General features: G+C 36.4%; 1 protein-coding gene across 1 annotated transcript; it reads left to right on the top strand.

Moving 5' to 3' along the window:
- Positions 1-422: 422 nt before the first annotated feature.
- Positions 423-27,317, top strand: LOC146734330 (uncharacterized). The gene is made up of 2 exons (XM_085490740.1): positions 423-695; positions 26,617-27,317. Exons 1-2 carry the CDS (start codon positions 582-584, stop codon positions 26,806-26,808), a joined length of 306 nt encoding a protein of 101 aa, XP_085346866.1. The 5' UTR covers positions 423-581; the 3' UTR covers positions 26,809-27,317.
- The last annotated feature ends 683 nt before the right edge of the window (positions 27,318-28,000 follow it).

The raw sequence follows: 28,000 nt of genomic DNA, 5'->3' as shown, positions 1-28,000 counted from the left end.
ATACGATGAAATCGGGGACTCAGAGAGAGACTTTCCTCTAAGTGTAAAGATCTTTTTGAATATAGATATTTGAAACGTAAAATAAAATATCAACAAACGGATCTTACGATGATTTTTTTCTATTATAAATCTTCGACTCAGAATAGAAAGATAGCATGCAAATGATGTGCGTATCGAGTTACACGTAAATTCCTGTCGTGGACGTTCCGTTTTACGTTTTCAATTTCACCCACATTGCATTACATTTCTCACAATAGCTAACAGCCAATGGCCATGGAGTATATACATCTGTTTTAGGCTGACGTCCCCGTTGCCATGCGACATATTGATGCCACTCCTTTATGCATGTGTAATTGGCATGATGCGGAAGTTGAATGATCATTATTTAAATATGCATGCGTGGTTGCGAGAGAGATATATAAAAAACGATCTGCTCTGCTTGCTCCGAGAACCGCATACGACGGCGAACATTGAAGATTGTGTGTGAGGCATACCAACCAACTTCACTTATAGAGAACTATCACCGGTCATTCAAATCAAATTAAGAAAGACAGTGAATCAGCCACAGAAGTCATACAACAATGAACAGCAGGGTTCTGAGTCTATTTGTTTTACTCAGTGTTTGCGTATATTTGGCACACTGTAAAAGTCTTCTTCCCGATGCCGAAGATTCCATAGACAATGACATAACACAGGTAGGACTAAGTTTAAGTTTCATTCATTGACAGCTATGTTAGTGAGTTAAAGACAATTGAATACAACTAGTGATGTCTTCCTAATACATGTTATTATATGCATGGTTGTAATACCACAACCTGTTGTAGTACCTCCTTGATTTCATCCTTTGGTTGCACAAGATAGCAATCCCTAATACTGTCCCACCAGTTTAGTGAACGGCGTTAACGGTTAATACTGCGTATATGACGTAAATTATCGACCATACAATTCAATGTTAAGCGTGTTCTGTTTCACATTTGCTATATAAATTATGAAATATTATGAAATCAACGTTTTATGCGTTATTTCATGTTGTCCTCCATTAAAATACAAGTCGTTTACGCTAGTTCTGGATTATTTGACAGAGTTCAAGTAATTAACTATTCAATTTAGCGGAGCTTATCATTCGAGCAGTATATTCTTGTCGTATTGACAAAAGTGACAGTATGAAGCTGTCGCTTTGTGGTCAATGCTGTTTACTGAATTGCTGTCTTCCGAGATGAAGTCTCATTTAATTCAAACCAGCTGCATCTTTTTTTCCGTTCCTTTTAGCGGAAATTGCTCCCACTTTAAGTGTCAAGTACTTATAACTGTATGCGAACGATATGAACCATATGATTTTCTCTGGCGTAATCGTCATTTCTATCTTCGGAAAGCTTGTGAAGTTTTAACTCGCATTAATTCGTTTTCTAAACTCGAATAAAAGGTCTGATGTGCCTAAAACGATTGTCCATACCACTTTGTTAATAAATATATTTAGTTTTGAACACATAGCTCAAATCGGCAATCAAAAAAATCATTGGAACTTATCGTTGGGGGAAGTATAACGGTTATTTTTTTTCTTTTTAATGTTCATAACGTTTGCCGCAACGTAGTGCATCACTATCCATTTGTTTCAATGCTTGGTATAGTAGACGCCAGTTATAACTTAGTATAGACTGTGAGTGACAACAGTGAATATTGACTTATTAGAGATTTGTAATTTACTATATATATCATTGGTTTGATGCATTGTATATACCGTGTTGTCCATGTTCCATGTTCGAGATGGCGAGCGGTAACTACCGGGACGCATATTTAAAATATACATTGAAATGTACAATTGGTGATACTGAAATTAGATAACTCGTGTGTTTTCTGTCTTAAGGCGTACGAGTACCTCTATGTGGTGGTATGTATCATTTGGGTTTGATATGTGAGTGACAACCGTACCATTTATTTATCAATGGATAATTTTCAGTTGTTCCTAAAATACATCGGTGATATCTAAATTATAATAAGCAAATAATAAAGCGGTGGGGAAATGATTCTAAGGCAACACTTGATTGATTGTACCGATCTAGACATATTAAACGCAGACCGCAAAATAATTGCTACACTCCCAGTGGGGAACTCCGTAAATTCTTTTTATTAAAATGTTTTTTGTTTGTTTGTTTGTTTGTTTGTTTTTTGTATTTTTTCATTTAACTTTTTGCTAATTTTGCGCTTACTGCAAAATCAAAAACATCTGACACATCAACATATTTTTCTCCAAAAGTCGACATTCATGTTTGCTTTAAACTAAATTCACAATTAAGAGCATATCGTAAACAATAAGAAGACTATGCTTCATCTGACTATGAAATATACATGTTTTTTCATGTTAAATTAATGTAATATTAAATTACAGCAATGTGAATTACCACTTACATTAGGGAGTGGAGCACTTGTTCGCCCGTTATATGAGTACTAATGTATGCACGCACTGTCTTTGATTACAAGATATAGCTTCGTCGAATCGATCTCATGGAGCTGTGATTAAAATCGCGGTATAGTTCCCCATTGTGGCTCGCGGGCAATTAACAAAATGTACAGCAATTAACTCTACAAAAGTATGGTTATTGTTACTTCTAATGACCACAGTTATCGGTGTTTCGGCCTTAACTCTATTCTGCTACAAAGGTGTCTAATCCATGCGACTTTCTGGTGAAGAGAACAAGTGTTTTTGACAAGAACGAGATAGATTGCCTCTAACTACATCAGCATCGCAATACCTTGTCATGAACACTGTGAAATATTGAAGATATACGTCCTTGGTGATAATGTAATGTAAAGACAGTGTTTTCATTACGTCATACACTGTGATCAGTACTGTTGTTAAATATATATGACATGTCACTCATGTTAAATCATGCTTAGCACTATCATAAAGCGATGCTACGCGTTTTGAGAACGTAAACTGGATCGTTGTTATAAAATCGAGCCTTGGTGGCAGAAAATATGTTTAAATTACTATTAACTATACAATAAATCGATCCTGAGTGTATGTAGATTAAAATGTTTTGTTCATTTAAAAATAGACCTTAAAGACAATTTTAATTTGCGATCATTCCACTTTTCGTCTGAGGGATTATTAATTATTTACGCAGCAAATACACTCATTCAAACACTACTTGATTTGAATCGTCATTGGCCGTTTGAATAGTTTTCTAAGAAATGTACAGTTTTTGTTATATATTATCATTTTACTTTTCGCATTCTTATCTTTAAACAGCCAGTTGTGCTCGAAACATGAAACATACATTTTTGCCGATAATAGTTACTGTATGTGTCTGCAGTTGTGAACGAGGAACCAGCAAACGGGTTATGGAAGGATATTCGTGAGAATATAGTGTAAATGAAAAGATAAATTGTCATATAGAATTGGCATTTCTTAAGTAGGCAATTCAAAGTCAAGACATTTTTATTCATATTTCCTATAATTATATGGATATACGCATTTATATTTGTTTTGCACAGTGTAAAGCATGTTACATCCCGGGGAGAAGCGAAATTGTTCAAATAGAATACGCCATTCCACAACACCACCTGGCATGCAAAACGTCACACATTCCACTCCGCCACCCATCATCACCCACTAACGAAATGTCAAGTAACCGTCATGCTCCCTCGAACATGAGGTATTAATATTCGGCGGATAGGCCTGATCAGTGAATGCAGTTGATGAGAATGTCTTTATATGCCTATGCCTATAGCCAAATTAATAAAATAAAACGATGGATCAGACATAATTCTGGGTTGTATTCTCCCAATAGAGCGTTAATAATTAATGTTTAGCGGAGTAGAACAGGGCGATCCGCTTGCTTATTTCCAACCATAAAGGTCACCTCTCTTCCCTGACACTAATTACTTGCTGGGCTCCGTTCAAGATAATTTACGCTGCAGATATAATCACGGACATTGCAGCATGATATCCATCATTGCTAGCGTACTTATCGTAGTATTATATGACATGGATGTTTTCAGAAGCAATTAAAGCTGGCCTGTCAGACTACTCGTCTCATGAGCAATCGTTCCATGCATTAATATCCAGCTTCTCTGGCCACTTCATAAGTAAAATGGTACATAAGATGGCTACTTTTTATCTTTTTTTCAGTCTATCACCCGCCCTCGATTACCTCTGTTTCATGAAACAAATCAACGTACGAAGGTAATGGCTAATCAAAAGAGAGTTCAATATTCCAAGTCATTGAATCTTGGCGATTATATTATATAGTAACAGTGACCTTTACTTTACTTTACAACAGTGAAACACGTGTAAAAATTGAACTGATAACTTCATTCATTAGCAATAATTCATTCATTCATTCATTCATTCATTCAAAACAATACTTAAATCTGCTTTCCGTAAAATCAATTGAACTCCACTGCAATGTGACAAGAACATCGCATCGCGAGGTATGATATTAGAATATTATACTACATATTGTCCTCAACAACGAATGATATATTAAGGAAACATTCCTGGTTTGTGTGGTAGAATTATATACATATCTCGGAATAATTCGTATGACGTAATCAAGTATAATGATTATTATTGGGTATTGAGCGAACTTCACCGTTCTGCTTCATGTATTTCTGGATTGAACTGTTAGCCTGACAAGTGAACTCATTGGATGTGTTGTCGACTTTTGTTAATATTATTCACATTCATGTAAGGTAATTTATTTTATATTCTTTTATGGGTACAAATACACAATCATGAAATAAACTCGTGTCTTATATGCAGAAAACGTAATTCGGCATAATAGTATAACATTTAGGCAGGTTTGGTTATTACACCTAGATGATAGTTCTGTTGGCAACTGACTCCGAAATATCCATTGAATAAGTCATTGTTATACAAGTTATATTGTTTGAATTGTCAGTAGATTACATCTGGGGAAATATATCCCATAAGATTTATGTTTTCTATATGTGAAAAATAAATAAATAGAATTATTAAATCATATAATATGAAAGGCGGATGCATGGAAATGTGGGTAAATTGTTAGATTTGAGCTTAATATAACGTTTATGTTTTGAACTCCAGTAAACATAGTTCGGCAAAAAACAACAGTTTTCTGAAATTTTACGGCAAAACCAATCAGACATAGATATGTATTTTGTGTAATCGGCAAATTTCTCAGGTGAGTACAGCAGAAAAATATTTTAGTTCGTGATTTTTGTTTGAATATGAATTACAGAATCATTACGAACACGATATATGATACGTAATATGATCCGTATCATTATACAGTAACACAATTATTAATCACAAAAAACGACACAAAATTATATGGACTACACATTCATAAGCCCAGAGCATATACTCAGCGGACGCCTAACTAGTTCTATTTCATGTAAATCGGTATTGTATTGTATTGTGTAATTTGTGTGTGCTTTCATTGTCTAGATCCTCCTTCATTCGTGTCTCCATCAGTCTAGTTTCAAATTAATGTTAGATATCATGGCGTAATCATGAAAGTGAAATCTATACCACGCTGTGTGTATATCTAGAGGACGTTTCAGTTTAGTGGATTTCATAAAAAAACTGCCGCATTACAGGCAATACTGAGCCGCGTTTTTATACATAAATCACATAGATGTGTGATTTATTGTAGCTTTATAGCTGCTTTTGTTGTTTAAAGAGAACACAAATGATAACCTAATATACGTACAGTAAATACTTCTTCATATGGCAAAGGTTTTAAATGGATATAATTGAAATTTGTGTATATTCCCTGGGTCGATATGTCATCATATGTGAAGTGACGATTTTCTAGTATCCATTAAATTAATACTATAATTGAAAAAAAGACCTGCATAACACGGTATCCATGCGCTATTGTCAGCAGTCGAGCGAAATCTGAACATCCTGAGTTTTCATAGACAATACGGTATATGTGCGTACGTGCATGCATGTGTTTTATAACCATGTTTATGCAAAACACTGTTAATATACTAACAACTTATGACAAGTTCATGTGTGTCTATGACGTATAGGTACAAAGGTACAAGACTTTTACATTCGAAAATCACAAAAACACTAGTTATATATATATATATATATATATATATATATATATATATATATATATATATATATATATATATATATATATATATATATATATATATATATATATATATATATTTATATGAATGTGTAGTCACGTGATGCATTGTACTGTGCAGCTGTACGCGAGTGTCAATCCTAAAGTTTGCAATATATTTCCAATTGCACGTCATTAAGAAGAGTTATATTTTCGTCATATTTGTTGTGTTCAAAATATCTTTTTTTCTCATTTTGAAATTATTAATCTTTAGTTGTAGCATATGAATATATAACCAGAATAAATTGAAAAAATAGTTTTAAAAATATCAATTGGCATCGACACAGATTTGAATGGAAGACACGGATACATATTAAATACATAGACAGATAGTAATCGTAATACCGATGTATGTATATTGCAATCCCACGACACTAATAATTCATTTCAAATGATTGTTGGTGTGAGTGACGTTGATATGAAACAATTCAGTTGCATAAATAAAATGACAGTCCAATGGGATAACTTGGTGTTATTAAATATGTTGTGTCAGTATCAAAAAAACATATCATCGATCTCCAACATCATGACGTCATACATATTGCACGCGGAGTCGTTTCATGGTCAATAATCAACATCCGGGTAATATTGGTCCTTGATTCACGTACATGCGCCAGTTTTTCAAGGTGGCCCCAGTCATATATAATGTATATAATGTATATAATGTATACTAGATGATACATTTTGTTTTTGGTGTAAAGATCATATATATATCAGCAATAATTTGGCGAATTATCTCCTCACTTAACTACCCGAAAAGTAATCTAACAGTATATTGGAGATGTCGGTGCGTACCACCTGGCACCGTGCTGACTGCACAATTGCTCTAGCAACATTAGATATTGGAGAGAAGTATAAATTGTATATATCTGATATAGTGTGTCATTACAACAAAGTAGAAATAGCATCATATACAAATGGTTATTCGTCATACAAATGTGTCGAGGTAGTTCATGCGGCGATAGGATGACGTCACTGAATATAATATTACATCATTCATTAAATTGTGGTATGATGGTAATTCCATGCAATGCACTCCATTGTGTGCATGATTTGATTTCATCTTACCAGGAAATGTATTCAGTACAATAATTATTACTCACCAAAACCACATGCACTATCTTTGTAACATACTACGCTTTTCACGTGCACCCATCTGCGACAAATCCCTATTCCACTCTTGATACGATATATCTTTGAGACTGAGTACACTGAGTGTCTTAACACTGTGTCCTCCACAGGTGAGATACTTTCTATGTCCTTCGTGACAAAATGAAAAAAAATAGCAAAGAGGCAAATCCAAGAAATCATTAACGTCTTCGTTTCATTTTTACCTCGCTCAAAGGCTTCTAGCAATGTATTTTGTTAACTCAAAATGCGTGCTAGCAGCTGGAAAGATTGAGGTGGTCTTTTTTCTACAATAACAATTCTCTTAATTGGTATATGAAACACACGTATGTCAATCATGACGTGGATCATTATAGCGTCTAGAGCTTGGATGACAGTCCACGTTCCCTCACATCCTAATAAGAAACTGACAACACATCGTTATACTGTGCCTATTAATGTTCCTTAAAATAAATCTAACCAGCATGCTATAGTTTTTTCAGACACGCGCTGCTATCAGATACAATTAAGCGACACCAAGAAAATGGACAGCAAGAAGAGAACGAAAAGCATTTTCCTACTCTAACTTACCTATGGAATGTTTTAAAACTTATAGGTGCATTAGGTACAAGGTTTTATTCTCGGCTCGCTGACAGCAAACGGTAACCCCTTTACATTAAACAAGACCTATTTGGCGGTGTCTCACTTGAACGTTGACGTGGTTTGACATATGCTGCGTAATACGGGGCTGCTCAATTTGAGTGAAAACAAATTATGTTTGATATATACGTCAGCGTCGAATACCGGTATAGCTTACAAAGCAAGTGTTTTCTTCGATAGCATCTTTTAGTATGTTGCATTATTTATCAGCAGCGCTATCCAACATCCCAATATGTGGAGTTATCCATTTATTGGTTCAGTCTCACGTGATATTTAGTCCTAGTACGTCATTACATTTATCTTATTTAATCTAGTAGATAAATAGTCCTCATAATATATATTGCATCACGACTTGGGGGTTCATATTGCTTTGAAACACCGCGAAACCATAGACGAGTTATAGTCGTTTGTTGCTAAGGCGATATACATGTGCTATAGAAACTGTGCGTCAAAAACAAACTACGAACAAACTATCGTAACTGAACAACAAACATGATCATTGTACCTGAATTGCCCGGCGCTTCGGGTCTCGGTGACTGTACATGATTTGTCGCAGCACTTTCGGTCACTGCCTGTATATGAATTAGTGCAGCACTTCGAATCATTGTCTGCATGTGAATTAGTGCAGCACTTCAAATCATTGCCTGCATGTGAATTAGTGCAGTACTTTAAATCATTGCCTGCATATGAATTAGTGCAGCACTTCGAATCATTGTCTGTATGTGAACTAGCGCAGCACTTCGAATAGTTGCCTGCATGTGAATTAGTGCAGCACTTCGAATCATTGCCTGCATGTGAATTAGTGCAGTACTTCGAATCATTGCCTGCATGTGAATTAGTGCAGTACTTCGAATCATTGCCTGCATGTGAATTAGTGCAGCACTTCGAATCATTGCCTGCATGTGAATCAGTGCAGCACTTCGAATCATTGCCTGCATGTGAATTAGTGCAGCAATTCGAATCATTGCCTGCATGTGAATTAGTGCAGTACTTCGAATCATTGTCTGCATATGAATTAGTGCAGTACTTCGAATCATTGCCTGCATGTGAATTAGTGCAGTACTTCGAATCATTGCCTGCATGTGAATTAGTGCAGTACTTCGAATCATTGTCTGCATGTGAATTAGTGCAGTACTTCGAATCATTGCCTGCATGTGAATTAGCGCAGTACTTCGAATCATTGCCTGTATGTGAATTAGTGCAGCACTTCGAATCATTGCCTGCATGTGAATTAGTGCAGCACTTCGATTCATTGCCTGCATGTGAATTAGTGCAGCACTTCGAATCATTGCCTGTATGTGAATTAGTGCAGCACTTCGAATCATTGCCTGCATGTGAATTAGTGCAGCACTTCGAATCATTGCCTGCATGTGAATTAGTGCAGCACTTCGAATCACTGCCTGCATGTGAATTAGTGCAGCACTTCGAATCATTGCCTGCATGTGAATTAGTGCAGTACTTCGAATCATTGCCTGTATGTGAATTAGTGCAGCACTTCGAATCATTGCCTGCATGTGAATTAGTGCAGCACTTCGAATCATTGTCTGTATGTGAACTAGCGCAGCACTTCGAATCATTGCCTGTATGTGAATTAGTGCAGCACTTCGAATCAATGCCTGTATGGGAATTAGCGCAGCACTTCGAATCATTGTCTGCATATGAATTAGTGCAGCACTTCGAATCATTGCCTGTATGTGAATTAGTGCAGCACTTCGAATCAATGCCTGTATGGGAATTAGCGCAGCACTTCGAATCATTGTCTGCATATGAATTAGCGCAGCACTTCGAATCATTGTCTGTATGTGAATTAGTGCAGCACTTCGATTCATTGCTTCTATTTCTAGATAACACTCCTACTCGGTTTAAATTTACATTTTTTTTTTGTAATTCTAAATATTTGGTAAAATAGGTAAACTAGAAGGCATTTATTTATCAATGGGATTTTTTCTCTCATTACACCAACAAAGCGGCCATCAATAAAAGAAAGATTGTGATAACAGAATAAAACAGTTGTTTTCTAATCAATTTACCCAAGGAAGGTGGGGGTAATTCGAAGAACAAAAACAGTAATTTTATACTCGTTTACAACTTCAAACACAAGATAAAAATCGAAGTATTCCAAAGTACACGTCTGTGAATAGCTGCAGGACAGAAAATCCACCCAGAATAAATAAAACACGTGGATGTTATTGAGCCAAAACCTTTTAAATGACAAATAGCAACACGATTCTCTCTTGTCATCGATTAATCGATTCTGTGTCTCATTTAGAGTATTCAAAAATATCTATACTCGATGAGCAAACACAAATCTATACATTCTGCAATGCACTTTCAGATTGTTGACATGAGTGTAGTTTAAAATGCTCTTAACTTCCGTGTAATATCAGATGTGTTTCATTAATTATATTTTATGAAACTTGTACTCTTTAGTTATTGAAATATATGTCACCATAACAACAACAAAACCACAATTTCTTTTCATTGATATCACATTAGTGATTAGACTAATGTCGAAACAATGTTAGTAATATCTTGGATCAACACCGTGACGTACTATTTTTTTTTTCATTTTTCGCCGATTGCATTATGTACATGTCCATACCGTGGAGGGTCGTTTATGTTATTTTGACAAAATAACTTGTGTTGCTTTGTCATTACCACATTACTCTCACGACAGATTTCCATTAACTGTTTTGACTTATAACTTTACGGGTTTTCAAGGAAAATGTTAAATTTATTCCAAGTTAGTTTGGGTGTGCCTGTTTTCGGCATAATTCCCCTTGACTTTCGAAACCAATATCTCACGAGACCATGGTAAAACTAATATCTCACGGGAACAAGGTAAAAGTAATATCTCACGGGAACAAGGTAAAAGGAAATGCATATTTCGAAATGCCGAGCTTTGATGAAATACATTTGACACAGTGCATTCAAAGATTCACATTTTGCTGACTTTCACGTCATCCATTATGCCATTTGTAATGTACTTCCAGCAGTTCATATTCACGCTTTATATATGGCAGGCACTTGGCGATCCGCGACTCTGGTCTAAAAAGTAATCCCTTTCATATTTGGAGTGCTTATGTAACGGCGGCCACTGCAAACACAAAGGATGCAGTACTTATGGCATGTGACAGTGCCACGGTTTCGGGGATTCTTAGAATATTTGGTGTGCAGACAATATACTACCAACAAAATACGGCATACTATAGATGCTTGTAGCAGGCACGTACATTATTTTTATTTAACTGGCATTCAACTTTAAACACTCGTTGTTTTAGTTGGAGTTGCAGTGTTCGTGTCGATGAGTTAGGCGTTAATAACGCCCACATGTCACTCAACTAAATAACAAGACACGGAGTAGAAAATTCATAACTCGGAATTAAGAGTTGCTAAAAAAAAGTGTGCACCTATATTGTGAGTGAAATCTTAGCATGAACAAAATCCAGGCATAGTCGGCTAAACTTACATGTATTCATATATCAGTTACTATACAATCCAGGCATAGTCGGCTAAACTTACATGTATTCATATATCAGTTATTATACTAACGTGTTTTAGAAAAATAAACTGTGGCAGTTGCACTTAATGAAAATTGTTTAAATTTTTCTAGTGAGTATTGCCAGAATACAGTTTGAATGGATATACGATAACAGTGTTTATTCTATAAAAGGGATCGCTACCCTATTTCAATTTGCTTCGAGCAATAACATCCAACCTTTCTAAATTAAGTGGTGAGATGACGTAGCAGCTGTTGACATGGCAACACAAATTTGAATGTAAGTTCTAATATTCGTTAATCAATTTAAAAACTATCAATTAACACACCATTGTAATTTGTAGTATAATGAAATATACAGTATTTTGCATAATCATTAACGCAACATTCCCAGTACGTGGTACGACCAGACATATGTCATTGAATACATATTCCGTTATTGTCATTCATACCTTATATATTCTTAAAGATCGTTGTAACTAATAACGTTAAACTCGCCCACTATGCCTAGTTTCATACCTCAATTTGTCATTCTTGTTATATTGTTTCCCTTCATGAATTCTTGGCGTAATGTTGACTGACAGATAGCATATATGTCATCTTTGCATACCCGTAGTCTTGAACTTCTGTATTAAGTGGAAATAAAATACACAACCATAGGTCGTTGAACACAATTCGTCCAAGTCTAAGAACTCAAAACAAATGACTGACAAACAAAAAAACGATACACAAAGACAAAATAAATACTTAACAAGTACACTATCAAATACAGTAAAACCAGTAAGAGAAAGTAATATGGACCACATATATGAAGTGATGTCAGGTGTTTCGAAAAGAGTATAAAAATACCATAAAATGCGTCACTTCCTGTCAAGTAATGTGTTTCCCAGCGACCCATAATTCATCACGGTCATTAATAACCGATAGACTGGATACATCTGGATTAGGCAAACGCGATTTGATTTTGTTCACTTTAGACAATTCAATCACAAAATGTAATTTTTGTCAAACACAGGAACCGGAAGTTGAGTTGCAGACGGTCGTCAATCAAAAGTGTCGTGCACAGGCAAAGGCAGGCACGAGATCCGGCTACCAAATAACGACAAATATGATATGATATGAACACCATATGTTATTCAAGTCTCTATGTATGTCTTTCAAAGAATAAAACTTGCCCAATACCCTTTAAGGTGTTGGTAAAAGTAGTTTTTATTCGTGAATGTAGTCTGCAGTATCTAATATGCGGACAAGCTGACGAGACGAGGTCCCGATCCACCACAAACAATATTTGCTCGATATTATGTTTTTATTCGTGAATGTAGTCTGCAGTATCTAATATGCGGACAAGCTGACGAGACGAGGTCCCGATCCACCACAAACAATATTTGCTCGATAATATTAACAACATAGGGTACTTGACATCCAAACGGGAAGCAATTTTCTCCAATTTACTTCAAAACTCGTAGATGAACCGTTCATCGTCATACTATATTGTCAGGAAATTGTCTCTGTCACTAGCCTGGCGTTTATGACAACGAATAGGAATTGAATTCTCCGTAATTGCATTATTGGATATAGAAAATTGAACTGTTATGTTCAATTAATAATCGCGTTGGTTTAATTCACCCGCACATATGTAATGGAACTGATTACCTGGCAAATGCTGTGACGGATATGAATACAACCTGAAAACATGTGTAGAATACAAATTTCGCCATTTAATAGGTGTTTGTTAAACATGAACACACACAAATTAACATCCTGCTTTCGTTTAATTTTTATCGTATACATAATTCTGCCATTATAGTGAGATTCAAAATCTCACCTGCTAAAATAACATTTTAAATTTGGCGTATTTGACAATATTAATACACGACATTTATTGAATATGAATTTGCGTTAGTGGTGTCATTGGTGAAAGGTTTTCTGGGTGCCATTGTTGTCTCTTCTGAATGTTTACAAGTGATAGTGTATTGGTTACATATCCTGAATTAGTGTCCAGTACAGCACATTTTCTGGTTACGAGGATCATAACGTCCTAATCGAATGTAGGATCATAAATGTGACACGCAGCTACAAATTGCGGAATGTGTGGTGGGGGAACAAAACTAGTGTCAGGCGATCTTGACTTTAAACGACGAAAACATTAAGGATGTGCAAAACTCGCAAAATAACTGGAAACGAAATGTTGTTTTTCAAGCCACCTTTTTAGCTTGCGGCTTGAAAAAGGAAACCGTTTTTTTTTTTTTTTTTCGTTTTTTTTCTTTTTCTAGTAACTGCATTTCCTAAGTAACTCTCACACATCCTTGAGACGTACATAAATCGATGACGTCATGCGCGATATTTTTTTGGAAAGTTTTGAAAAATGTATAACCGCAATGTTTTAGATAGAGCCATTTAACGCCGTTCCACAGTCTGTGTATTTATATTTATTTATACTTGACGTAATTAATTAGATCATCGTGATTTACTGAAGATAAACATCTCACGTTTCGTGGGACACTTTTACGACGTGCGCTAAATAATAATTGTAATGACATATTTCACTGATTATTAGATTTATTCGTTCACATAAAGACATTAATCTTATGCACGTGTCGCGATTAGAAGACTAAACACGACGTTTAAATTGTGACATTGGGCCCCCTTTTTTGGAGCTTGAGGTCAGAATTCCCAAAGCAATGACGTATTAGACAAGTTCATTACACCAGATGTTTATCGCGATTTAATTTACCTAAAATAATTGTGGGAATGTTTGTAGAGATACAGGTGTCTATAAATAGACCCTATTCACAAATGGCAGTCGCGATCTCGAGAGTAAAGCGAATAGACTTTCCAATAATGTTTCATTCTCTGTCTCCATCTCGTCCATTGCATTAATTACTATTCGGGGCAAAATCTAGTCTCGTGGCTTTCTCGCTCCCAACGAGAACTCAGCGGTCATTTCCTAATTAAGTATATTGAAAATGGTGCTCGCCAGTTGACAATGTCTAATGCGATAGTATTTGGCACACGACGATTTGAACGTCAGAGATGTACAACATCTGTGCGTATCACGTGTGTTATCGTGCATTGAGGGTGTCATAGTTTTCTGAAGAACGTCGTGCAAGGTGAGTGTCGTTGTTAGCTAGCAGCTCATCGTACAATGTGAGTGTGAGTGCCATTTCTAGCTGGTAGCTCATCGTACATTGTGAGTGTCCTTGCTAGCTGGTAAGCTCATCGTGCAGTGCCATTGCTAGCTGATAGCTCATCGTACAATATGACTGTCATTGCTAGCTGATAGCTCATCGTGCAGTGCCATTGCTAGTTGATAGCTCATCGTGCAATGTGAGTGTCATTGCTAGCTGATAGCTCATTGTGGAGTGTCATTGCTAGCTGATAGCTCACCGTGCAGTGCCATTGCTAGCTGATAGCTCATCGTGCAATGTGAGTGTCATTGCTAGCTGATAGCTTATTGCCGAGTGTCATTGCTAGCTGATAGCTCATCGTGCAATGTGAGTGTCATTGTTAGCTGATACCTCATCGTGCAATGTGAGTGTCATTGCTAGCTGATAGCTCATCGTGCAATGCGAGTGTCGTTGTTAGCTGATAGCTCATCGTGCAATGTGAGTGTCATTGTTAGCTCATAGCTCATCGTGCAATGTGAGTGTCATTGCTAGCTGATAGCTCATTGTGCAGGGTGAATGTAATTGCTAGTTGATAGCTCATTGTGCAGTGTCAGTGTCATTGCTAGCTGATAGCTCATCGTGCAATGTGAGTGTCATTGATAGCTGATAGCTCATCGTGCAGTGTCATTGCTAGCTCATAGCTCATCATGCTGTGTGATTGTTAGCTAGCAACTCATCGTGTAGTGTCAGTGTCATTATTAGCTGGCAGGTCATTATGCTGTGTCATTGTTAGCAGGCAGGTCATTATGCGGTCTTCCGAATTCGTATTCCTTACACAATTACTACAAATTGACATTAAAGCAAATTGCTCTTCGTCCGAGATATTGAGCTGTGGATACTCGTTTATTATATTCACCATGATGGAGTGTGTTTTAATTCATTCATTCTGTCTGTCAACTATTTCTACGTGTATTCGAATACAAAAAATACACTTCTTACCCACACGGCGATATGGCCTATGTTTCTATAATTAACAATAACTTGGCGTTTATCTCGAGATATTCCGCCATGTTATACTCACCAAGGCATGAAATATTGTGTCTTTGTTCCCACTGGATATCAAATCAATGTGTATGTCTGCAAGCAGTTACTAGAATCCCCATATGCTTCAGAATATGACTGTTTATTGAAATTCAATTCCATGTCATCGGCGTACTTGAGAATACGCGTCAAAAAGAAATTTGCACTGGAAAAATGGAGCGTTCCCTACTTATATGAGAATAAATAGAAGCTGCACTCCACACAGTGTAATCATGTTAGCGGCAAATCTTTTTGATAAAACCCTTAATTTGATTCTTTCTTTTTTTTCCCACCTCTCCAGTCACACATTTCACTTTCCGGAGAGGATTATTTTTTATTCGGCATAATGTATAATTCAAACTACAGCCCAGGTGTTGTTTATTGTGTTCTAATCAACTTATTATGAACAGATCGTCCCCGATGGCTTACCGAGCGTGGGACGCTTCTAGATATGCAAATTCTCATTAAGCGTATTGTTCATTCAGCGCACACTCGCTTCGACGTTCCTCACCTTGCTATGGCAATCATTATTTTCAACAAGAATATACCTGTAAGCTCAATAGAACAAGGTGGATGCAATTGCCATAACTTGACAATGTAATTATGCTATGTACAATTCATTCCACCGTGGGCGAGTATAGCCATGCGTTAACAGTAATTAATTCGTGTTCAAAAGACGGTCATATTAAAACAGACGTTGCGTTGGGACCAACCACAATGTTCGCAGGTCACGCGGTTTTCTCCCGCTCCCCGTTATGTGTAATATTGCTCCGAAAATGATGTGTTTTATTCATTATTTTGGTTTACTTTATGTCTACATTCCCATCTCTGGGTAACACTAATCTTGAATATTGAATTCATTCATTCATTCATTCATTATTCATTCATTCATTCATTCATTCATTCATTCATTCATTCATTCATTCATGCATTCATTCATTCATTCATTCATTCATTCATTCATTCATTCATTCATTCATTCATTCATTCATTCATTCATTATTCATTCATTCATCCATTCATTCATTCATTCATTCATTTAAAAGAGAGTCATTAAAATGCAAGTTCAATTTGTGTTGACGAACATGTATTTGACACTAAATAAGAGCGACACGTATATCAAGTTGAAATATAAATTATAAGACTTGCAAATTAAAAATCAACACAGTACTATATTTCTGTGTTATCATACTTGATTCAATGTGACGTGCATGTATTTATTAGACAGCAAGTAGAAATGTGTGTTTTTATTCCTTGTTAGACTATCATTCAATTGTTCAACTATTTAGTACCGATGTCATTTACAATTACTCTGACGTGGCTTATGGATTTGGTTTAAACGTGTTTACCCACTGCAAGGGATCGGTCCCATAAACAACTCGGCAATCAACATTACAAATTGGTGACACATTGGTTTAAACGTGTTTACCCACTGCAAAGGCCCGGTCCCATAAACAACTCGGCAATCAACATTACAAATTGATGACACATTGGCTTAAACGTGTTTACCCACTGCAAAGGCCCGGTCCCATAAACTACTCGGCAATCAACATAACAAATTGGTGACACATTGGCTTAAACGTGTTTACCCACTGCAAGGGCCCGGTCGCATAAACTACTCGGCAATCAACATTACAAATTGATGACACATTGGTTTAAACGTGTTTACCCACTGCAAAGGCCCGGTCCCATAAACAACTCGGCAATCAACATAACAAATTGGTGACACATTGGTTTAAACGTGTTTACCCACTGCAAGGGCCCGGTCGCATGAACTATTCGACAATCAACATTACAAATTGATGACACATTGGTTTAAACGTGTTTACCCACTGCAAGGGATCGGTCCCAACAACAACTCGGCAATCAACATTACAAATTGCGTGACTTGGATTGGCCTTAAGTATGTACAGTTGGGTAATATCAGTTTTAGGTTTTCTCGTGTTAGGATAACTATTTACAGGAAAACAAACATTTAAGCAATTGAGGTCGTCTGCACGACACAACTATGTCGATATCTGTTATATCCTGGCAAAGCTCGACCCGTAATACCGATTGCAAGTAGATACTCAATTGCCGTATGTAAAGCAACTATACTACTGATTACAAACAACGCCATGGAATTGGTGCGGCAAGATTTCTTTGACTCTTGGCATTTGCTAAATTACGTTCATCTCTTTCGTCTTTCAAATATACCACGTATATCGTTAGACAGATAACTGCAATGCAACAACATACAACCACTTCGTTGATTGAAGCTAAAATCATACATCAATTGCCCACGTATATAATCATCGGCTTTGCAGCGATCAAAGAAAATATGAAATTGAAACTCCATGTCATTTGCAACACTCATCTCAAGATGTATAACACTTATTAATGTCGGGATAACATACGACTGTATATTACACAGTAAATTACTCCGTGTGTAAAATACGTTATTATAGTTAGGAGTTTCGCATCCTTAAAAAAACAATAAATAAATAGACCTGAAAATTGTTTTATTAGTTTTATCAGTAAAGTAAGCATGGTATGCAGGGAATGTAAAAATGATCATAATCGTTTAACGTTATTGGTGCATATTAATATTCGGCTGAATTACGCGTCACATCTACTCATATGCGGGTCTCTGGCGCGCGTGCTTTTTTGTCTCATTTTCACATCAACTTGTAGGCTCATGACGCGCACAGTTACCGCTTCTTACAGACATACAGACAAATAAATTCAGAATTTCACGGTGTCCCAAACTAGATATTTACCCGTCATGCAGTGGTGTGATAGATAGATATTTTTTGAAAACGATTTTTGTGTTTATTGCACGACTACTCAGTATATTGCGTGATGTACTTGTACACAGATACCACATGATACTGAATTACTCATCAACCTTGAATACAGTAATTTGTTTGCAAACCATTATGTCATTAAAACTGTCAAATGATTATTCTTTTCCACTAATAGCTGAACAACTAGTTTGTCTTGCATCACGGGTAATTAACCGATTAGGATGATAGAATGAATGTAATGGATGAATGCCATATCTAATCACCCGTACTCTCTCTCCTTCAAAGGCGGTGTTCTCATCTTAGGTGAAATTGCATTAATCTGTTAATGCTTAAAACCATACATCCATTCATGGTATAATGCATAACCGTGTCGCATTTTAAGCAATGTAGAAGTGAACCAGTGAATCAGTATGGTTATTCTCAGAACACTAGCACAATTGTAATGTACGTATGATATAGTTGAAGTCACGCACTTTGTAAGAAAACATATTTTTCTTTGGGTTTGTTAAAGTATGGCTGCGTGGAAGTTGATATTCGATATAATTAACGAGTTGTAGAACATCCTGTTGTTGCTCATCGATCTAATGCACCCCACCCATGGTTGCGCACATTAAATGGCCTTTACAAAAACGACTGACGACATATCTATGACTCCATGAATACTGCTTAAATTATCTGTCACGGCATGGTTGCAATCAATCGAAACTGCAAGTGGCCGACGTTGTGAATACTTTCGATATTCATTCGTAAAGAAATTAACCTAAACTCATTGACATATTCTTTTGGATGTAAAGCTCTTAGAAAACATCATTACCGGATGTAAAGCTCATTGATTAAATGTTTGCCGGATGTAAAGCTCATTGTGTACATTTTTGCAGGATGTAAAGTTCATTGAAATAACTATTTTTTTGAGTGTAAAACTCATGGGAATAATTAATCCCGAATGTGAAGATCATTGAAAGAATTATTGCCAGATGTAAGGATTATTAAACTAATTATTGCTTGGTGTAAAGTTAATTGAGATAATTATTGCTTGGTGTAAAGTTAATTGAGATAATTATCGCCGAATACAAACTATCAATGAATGAATTGTTGCCGGAACAATTGTTAAGTTAAGAATCTCTCTGTCAATGATATGATATGATATATTGTATGATACAATGCGATATGATATGGTCTCGATTAAAATTAGTTTCAGAGTCTCTCACAATGTGGAACACTGATAAAAACATTCCAATGCCATTAAATAGCTCTTTGATATGGAATCTTCTCAGTGTGCTTTTTGTTTCTCACTAAGACATTTCAACCGAGTCTACTTGCCGCTGTGCCCATCTATATAGACAATGAATCAGTCACGGAATCATTCACTGAGATATTCGTGTTCTTGCATTCTAACACACGCCTACTTTGTGAAATATCTTGTAGTTTGTGTATTTCAACGAATTCTAGAAAACAAAACACGCGCATTTCTGAATGGGTCTTTGTTCGATCGCATATTACATGATTGTTTAATTGTTTGTGTTCTAGACTAGATGTTTACATCAAACATGCAACTAGCTGATGTCACACATACTCACAGTATGTTTACATATTTGCATACATGCACTGTCAAGAATTGCATATATATATTATGATGCGTCGGTGGTACAGAAAAGTTAGTTGGAACATGGAACACCCTTTCTGCCATGTGTTGGTTAATACAGACATGTTTGAGATGCAGGAAAAACAAATAATGTTTTTTTAAAGCGGTGTACTAAAGCGTTGCGTTACGGTTTGCGTTGTGTTCCGTTGTGTTGTGCGTTTTGTTTTCTTAAAAATCAGCTTATGCCGAGGTCTTTAGGTTGATGGAGAAATCGTTTTATCTAGTACATGCAAATATAATTATATTGGATTGGGAATTACTCGTGCTGTCAAGTCTCTCAGTCAAATTACACCTTAAGTGTATAAATTACACAGACGACGACATTTCTTTGCGGCGTTCTCTCGTGATTTCCGTTATTTGATGTATTCTAATTAAAGAATACACGAAAATGCGTCATATCTGATAAAAGTAATCGCCCTTGTCGACGCAGTATCTGCTACTAAATAAGTTCAAATACAAGTTCATGATGCGTTCAGGATGAATAAAGTTTACATGTTGTTTATCATATGTAGTCATAGCAACTTGAATTGCAATGTGGCTACTCGTCGACAACATCACATCGGAACATCGACTGATGAACACAAATTTGGGTATATCGTGTTCTTTCATCTGTACCGAATGTCATCGCCAATCACGCGTCAAGTCTATGCAAAAATACAGTAGTAAATACTATTACAAAGTCATGAATTAACGGCTGGATTTTTGGAGAATGTCTATTTTTGTTTATGGGGAGTTTAAAGATGGCTAAGATTTTAGAACAATATTATCACTGTCTACTAACTATATATACTTCGCCTGATATCATTTTCCTGTTATATAGTATATTTTAACATAATTAGTCTCCATTCAGGTGTATATATACTAGCCCCAAATTTGTAACAATAATAAATCTATTTTGAACAGAATGTTTTGATGTGTTCATTGCGCATATGAATATGGTCAGAAGATTTTCATTCATTATATAGACTCCTTTCGAGTTAGCGACAGAGGCTTGTATTTACCATGGTTCGGATAGCTCAGTAGTTTCTTGTACCCGGGGTATTACAAGTTTGTCCATTTGTTGGCGTGAACATATTGTCGACGACCAATCGACAACCCGTGAAACACTTTAGGTGTTGTAACGTGGCATTTTGGTTCGAGTACGTTGTCAAATTTGTTCCGATGTTCATTCTCGTTCGTGTCTAGCAATAATGACTCCCTGCATCACTACATGCATGTGCAAATGTTAAATTTCATATACCGCGAAGTTCAGTTTGTTTTTGGAACTTGCATCATGAGCTGGTGTATGTGAATGTAAGCCAACTTCGAAGTAACCTGCGATGATGACGTAATCGACCTAGCCTGTATTGCTGAAATAATCGACCATAATACCACGCGAAAACGTATATTTCATTGACTGCTTACATGACGATGTGCCCCTGAAAGCAGTTATCATTACATGTGACAGTAGCCTTATCTTAGCAATTATTGTTGTTACTGCACACTATGCAATCGTGTATTACAATCTCATTTACTGATAAGATAGTATGCGTATCTTCTTTTGAAATCAGGGAATCCAACATATGGTTTGATGATACTTATCTGCATGTAAAGTGAAGTACATTGATATGTACTGATTTAATAGTCTCCTAAACTAAACCTCGTAATAATACCATTTATTTGTATATTAGTTCTGTGACGCGGTTGCAATAAATTGGTCAACTACAGACACAAGCAGCATTTCAAAATAAAGTAATAACACGTATCATTTCAAAATAAAAAAGTACAAGTTCTGATATAAAATTCATATTTAGTATTTATTTTTGCCAACATTTTATTATTTGAAATCGCGTATCCGTTCTTTCTCAAGTTAAGTATAACTTAACGCCCCAAATGTCGATGCAGACGTGTTTTAAACTCACATAATTATAAATCATAAATATAGTAATGGTGGTAGTAATAAACCGTAAGTTTGGAACTTTGTAGGCGGTGTAGGGGAATCGATTTATTCCTGTTTTATGCGAGAATTGAAGTAAACGGGATAATAAAGTCCCTGATTTGATCGGTAATTTGACTAGTTACCATTTCACTAATACCAGCCTGGAGAAGAAAGCGAAACTGTTTGCAGGACCGATGGCGTGCCGAAATTAATGTCATGAATATTTATCGTGTATGCAGGGTATGTCATGTGCAATTTTTCTCATGGTGACGTAATCAAGCTGAACAATATTCTGACAGATAATCTAGTCATGACCGTTACGAGTTCCAAACGTTAAGTAATTAATGTTTGCTGTCACGTGTAAGCGAATCCATCCGGGTAATTTCCAATGCTCAGCTATAATAAAACCAGCTTCAGACCCATCACGCGCCGGGGCTTTGGTGAAGTGACGTAATTTCTATTTAATTCAACGTATTCCTTGAACCGTATTCTCGTTAACACGTGACATTTATTTGTTTGTTTGTTTGTTTGTTTATTTATTTATTTATTTATTTATTTATTTATTTATTTATTTATTTATTTATTTATTTATTTATTTAACCGATATCGTTATTTGATTTTGATTTGTGATTGAGACATTTTTTTTTCAATTATTCTGCATGGATCATGACAATTACACATTCATGCTATAGATATAATGGCCAATGGTTGCCAGTCTCAGTCACCGAAATTGATATCAATCACGGGGAATGCTAACTAATGGAATAGCATTCTTACGTGGGAAATTAATGTCTTTCAGATGCCACACGGTGTTTTCAGAGATAAGCCGGCAAGGAGATCTAACTGAATTATAGGTTTTCTATGGTAGGAGGTGACTTTTAACGACAGTTATACAGTTACTATGACAACGGCGCGTACACCTTACTGATTACAACTCGTTTGTAGTTTTTAAGTGCATGCATACCTTTTGCATTTTGTGTGACACCTCGTGAATAGATGTTGACTGGATGTCATCGTGGATACGCCGTGCAACCTTTTCTTTCGTTCGAGTCCAAGTATGATTCGTGATGCGCGAGTCGATTTGCAGTAGAGTAGAAATGCATCTGCAAAGACTACATACAGCATGTCAGTACTGTAGATTTTTACGCCCGTGGTGTGACCCCCGTGGTGGGACCACATGCTATTATCTTCCACACACTGCTTTAAACTAACACGTGTGCATTCCGGCCTCCAAAGAAAAATTATGATTGAATTATATTCTATACACCGACAAATAATTTAACAGAAGTCACATCCTCTGTTGTTCTGAACAGAGGGATTAAACAAGTGTAACCAGTATCTTGAAGCAACGTATACCTCATTTGCTTATATTCGGCTGAAAAAAACTTGGTATTTCAAGTTGGAATGACGAACAAGTTAAGCTAATTGCGGGCAACTCTAATATTAGCACACTTTCTTCATTAACATTTAAAATCATGCATACATGAAAGGAATGATATTGCCATGACAACGTGCCAATGCATAACACGGTGTACATATGCGTAGCAAGTAGCTAGTACAGTTGGTAATACACTCGCTATTTCAAAAGAGTTTTTGAAGGGCCATAGTCCCTGTTGCCTGTTAACGCAGGGAGTCGTCACCTGCGCTTGCGTCAGATGGCCATAGCGTGTCATTGTTTACAAACAAGCGTCTACCCATGGGCCTTTGCGTTTTTGGTGTGTGTTGTTATCGTCGCTTGGGGCTCAATTCCCGCGCGTGCGCAGGTGACGACTCTCCCGCTTTAATTTCGAGTCTCATGCGACACGCACAGCTCGTTTTTATTTACATGAAATTACGCGCTGCACAACTGTAGCATATTGAAGGTCGTGCGTTCGAATCCCACACAAACCAACCTGCAATTTTCCAATCAGATATGGTTGAGTGATGTTTGTTTCATCTATTTCTCGTCTAATTCGTATGTTCACTCCCAGCATGCATCCATTTTCTTCGTCAATGAGATCTACTGAAAAATGGTAACGTTGATGTTCCATTTGACCCTCTCGAATTATTAGGAAAACGTGTGCGAGACACCAAGACCCTTTCATATCGGTAACACGTGACTAACATCCGCCCTGTGATTGGTCATACGTGACGAGTATCCGCCTTGGAATTATGGATGTCAATTCAAATAGGCGAGTATTACCTAGTGTCGCCAAAGAGGATGAGTTAAAGAGGCGAACGTGATGTCATAACCTGATGTCATAAGCCACTTATATAATCAAAATACCTACGAGGCATTTCCTGGGTAACTAATCTACTCAACAACGCATGATGGTTATATTGGATTTCACAGCAATATTTTGCTGTCTAATCGCGTTTACTGTGAATACTCAATATTCTGCGCGTACAGGTGTATACAAGAAAAGTATTGAAATATTAATATTCATTGATTCAACTGCAATCGACAACATATTTTGATCTGAAAATAAATTGAAAATATATAAACTTTTTCTAAAATTGTGCCTGAATCTAGTACAATTAATGTGTAGTTTATATTCTCCATCATTACCTATCATATGCCGCGTCAAAGAAGCAGCATAGATTAAAAACAACAGACGTACACATACGAATCTAGTACACCGAAGAAAAAACAAAATAAACTTCTATTAATATGCCATCATTACGTGGGCTCAAAATGTCCTATAAAATACCTCATTTCATTTTGAGACTTATTTGCCTGATATTAGTTAGACGAGATTAGGTGACAAGTTCGTATTAACATCACATGACGTACAGTAACAATGCCAATACATTCTACATTCGTATTACATGACACACAGATAACCAACCCGATACATTTTACATTCGTATTACACATCCCGACAACCAATCCGACCGATTCTACATTCGTATCGCATGACACACAGATAACCAACTCGTACATTCTACATTCGTATTACATGATACACAGATAACCAACCCGATACATTTTACATTCGTGTTACATGATACACCGATAACCAACCCGATACATTTTACATTCGTATTACACATCCCGACAACCAACCCGACCGATTCTACATTCGTATTGCATGACACACAGATAACCAACTCGTACATTCTACATTCGTATTACATGATACACAGATAACCAACCCGACACATTCTACATTCGTGTTACATGATACACCGATAACCAACCCGATACATTTTACATTCGTATTACACATCCCGACAACCAACCCGACCGATTCTACATTCGTATTGCATGACACACAGATAACCAACTCGTACATTCTACATTCGTATTACATGATACACAGATAACCAACCCGACACATTCTACATTCGTGTTACATGATACACCGATAACCAACCCGATACATTCTACATTCGTGTTACACGACACAACGATAACCAACCCGATACATTCTACATTCGTAAGACATGACACACCGATAACCAACCCGATACATTCTACATTCGTAAGATATGACACACAGATAACCAACCCGATACATTTTACATTCGTATTACATGACACACAGATAACCAACCCGATACATTTTACATTCGTATTACACATCCCGACAACCAACCCGACCGATTCTACATTTGTATTGCATGACACACAGATAACCAACTCGTACATTCTACATTCGTATTACATGATACACAGATAATCAACCCTATACATTCTACATTCGTATTACATGACACACAGATAACCAACCCGATACATTTTACATTCGTATTACACATCCCGACAACCAACCCGACCGATTCTACATTCGTATTGCATGACACACAGATAACCAACTCGTACATTCTACATTCGTATTACATGATACACAGATAACCAACCCGATACATTCTACATTCGTGTTACACGACACAACGATAACCAACCCGATACATTCTACATTCGTAAGACATGACACACCGATAACCAACCCGATACATTCTACATTCGTAAGACATGACACACCGATAACCAACCCGATACATTCTACATTCGTAAGACATGACACATCGATAACCAACCCGATACATTCTACATTCGTAAGACATGACACACCGATAACCAACCCGATACATTCTACATTCGTATTACATGACACACCGATAACCAACCCGATACATTCTACATTCGTGTTACACGACACAACGATAACCAACCCGATACATTCTACATTCGTATTACACGACACAACGATAACCAACCCGATACATTCTACATTCGTATTACATGACACAACGATAACCAACCCGATACATTCCACATTCGTATTACATGACAAAGCGATAACCAACCCGACACATTCTACATTCGTATGACATGACAAAGCGATAACCAACCCGATACATTCTACATTCGCAAGACATGACACAACGATAACCAACCCGATACATTCTACATTCGTATTACATGACACAACGATAACCAACCCGATACATTCTACATTATTTTTGCATTGACACTTTATGTTTACCTGTTTATATGCTAAACCGTCGTATTTTCCTATGTGTTCAGACCATTGTCCAAACAGGGCATTTTTAAACATTTTAATATTTTATTGTATTTCTTGTAAAACATAAATATTTACAATTTATTGTAGGTAATTTCAAAAATTGCAGATGGGCTTGGTTTTAACATGTTATCAATCAAGTTGTATTTATTTTCGTTTTTTTTTCTTGCTTTCCCAGTCGGACGAGGTCGTCAAATTCCAGGGCTGGTTTCAAGGAGAAGTGAGAGAGTTCGCCACAGAACTTGCCCAGGAGATATGGAAGAAATTTAAGGTGGCCGAGGAACGACAAATGGAAACCAGTAAGCGAGGCGGCAATACAGCAGGTTGCAGTAAATGGAGCGGTTGGAAATTCATGGGAGGTTGCAAATAAAAAAATCACATGGTGGAACAGTGGGTAGTAACTGTGAACAGAATACCCAGAAGCACATTCATTCTTTCGCATTCCTTCTGCCATTTTGATCGCTATGTTTCTTTGTCTGTTCCCAGTTTGTAGACGATCTTTGTTTGTACGATGACTTGCAGCTGTTCTGACAGAAAATATTATAATTTCTCGTTGCGACATTTACGTTCGTCTTTGTTACTTCCACCGACTGTAAAAAAACAATGTATTAAGCATTTAGATATATTTGAATTAACGTTTTGAAACACCAAGTAGTACACATGCCCGATGACCTTTTGTCACATGATTATCTTACGCCTCTGTCTGTTTCTCACAAAGCCTGGTGGGAAAAGAAAATTGACTTTGATTCTGTTTGAATTGTATTAACGCCGCACAGACTCAATACATAACTGGAACAAACTGTTTCTTCGTTTCGACTTATCCCCGATTTCTTCTCGAATGATAAAATAAATTTACTGGCTTTGCAGCAAACCCAGAAACTGTATATTTCTTTGGAGTGTCAGGTCTTGATAAGTGAGTGTTCTGAATTGATGTAACATATATATTAGATTATACAGAACAACAGACAAGGTTCTATGTCATGAAAACGACCTTTTAGTGATTTTAAATTTTGGGTATTACCCATGTACAGCTGACGTTATTTCTGAGATGTGTCATTCTGCATTTTGTCAGATATTTCAATGTAGTTACCATGCGTGTATAGTCCCCAGGTGAATGCAAACTTGAAAAGTATTGTTTTATTTCTATGCACGAGATTCGAACTATATGCCTCTTCACTCATGCGGAATGATACATTTCTTTATTTCTGTATTGTAAAATTGGCCAAATCACATATTTGTTATTATTTCCCCCAAAGCCATAGTATGGTTACTAGAGAAATGTAGACAATTAAAGTTTGTTGTTGGTAAAACATTGTATTGCGTTTAGTAATGATGTTCAGTCGCCATTATTATTTTAATTGCACGTGTTCAGAAATGTGTTCGACTATTATCTAAAGTTTATATTGAATTGAATAATACCCACAATGCAATATTTAAATTCAAAAATCATAGTGACATCACGTTTTGGGAAATTTATTATTTTATAACGATTGGAATATGGGCACTGATATTTTACTCTTCAAATTTACATTTGTCGTATCGAAACATTTTCTCAAACCTTT

Source organism: Saccoglossus kowalevskii, chromosome 15 (assembly GCF_978046115.1).
Source record: "Saccoglossus kowalevskii chromosome 15, keSacKowa6.1, whole genome shotgun sequence".
Classification (NCBI taxonomy): domain Eukaryota; kingdom Metazoa; phylum Hemichordata; class Enteropneusta; family Harrimaniidae; genus Saccoglossus; species Saccoglossus kowalevskii.
The sequence above is the reverse complement of the archived record's forward strand: the minus strand, read 5'-3'. Positions and strand labels throughout refer to the sequence as shown.

Bases quoted from the DNA above. Each gene is read 5' to 3' on its own strand.
- LOC146734330 (XM_085490740.1), top strand. From the start codon at position 582: ATGAACAGCAGGGTTCTGAGTCTATTTGTTTTACTCAGTGTTTGCGTA. The intron at 696-26,616 runs GTAGGACTAAGT...TTGCTTTCCCAG, and splicing joins TAGACAATGACATAACACAG to TCGGACGAGGTCGTCAAATT.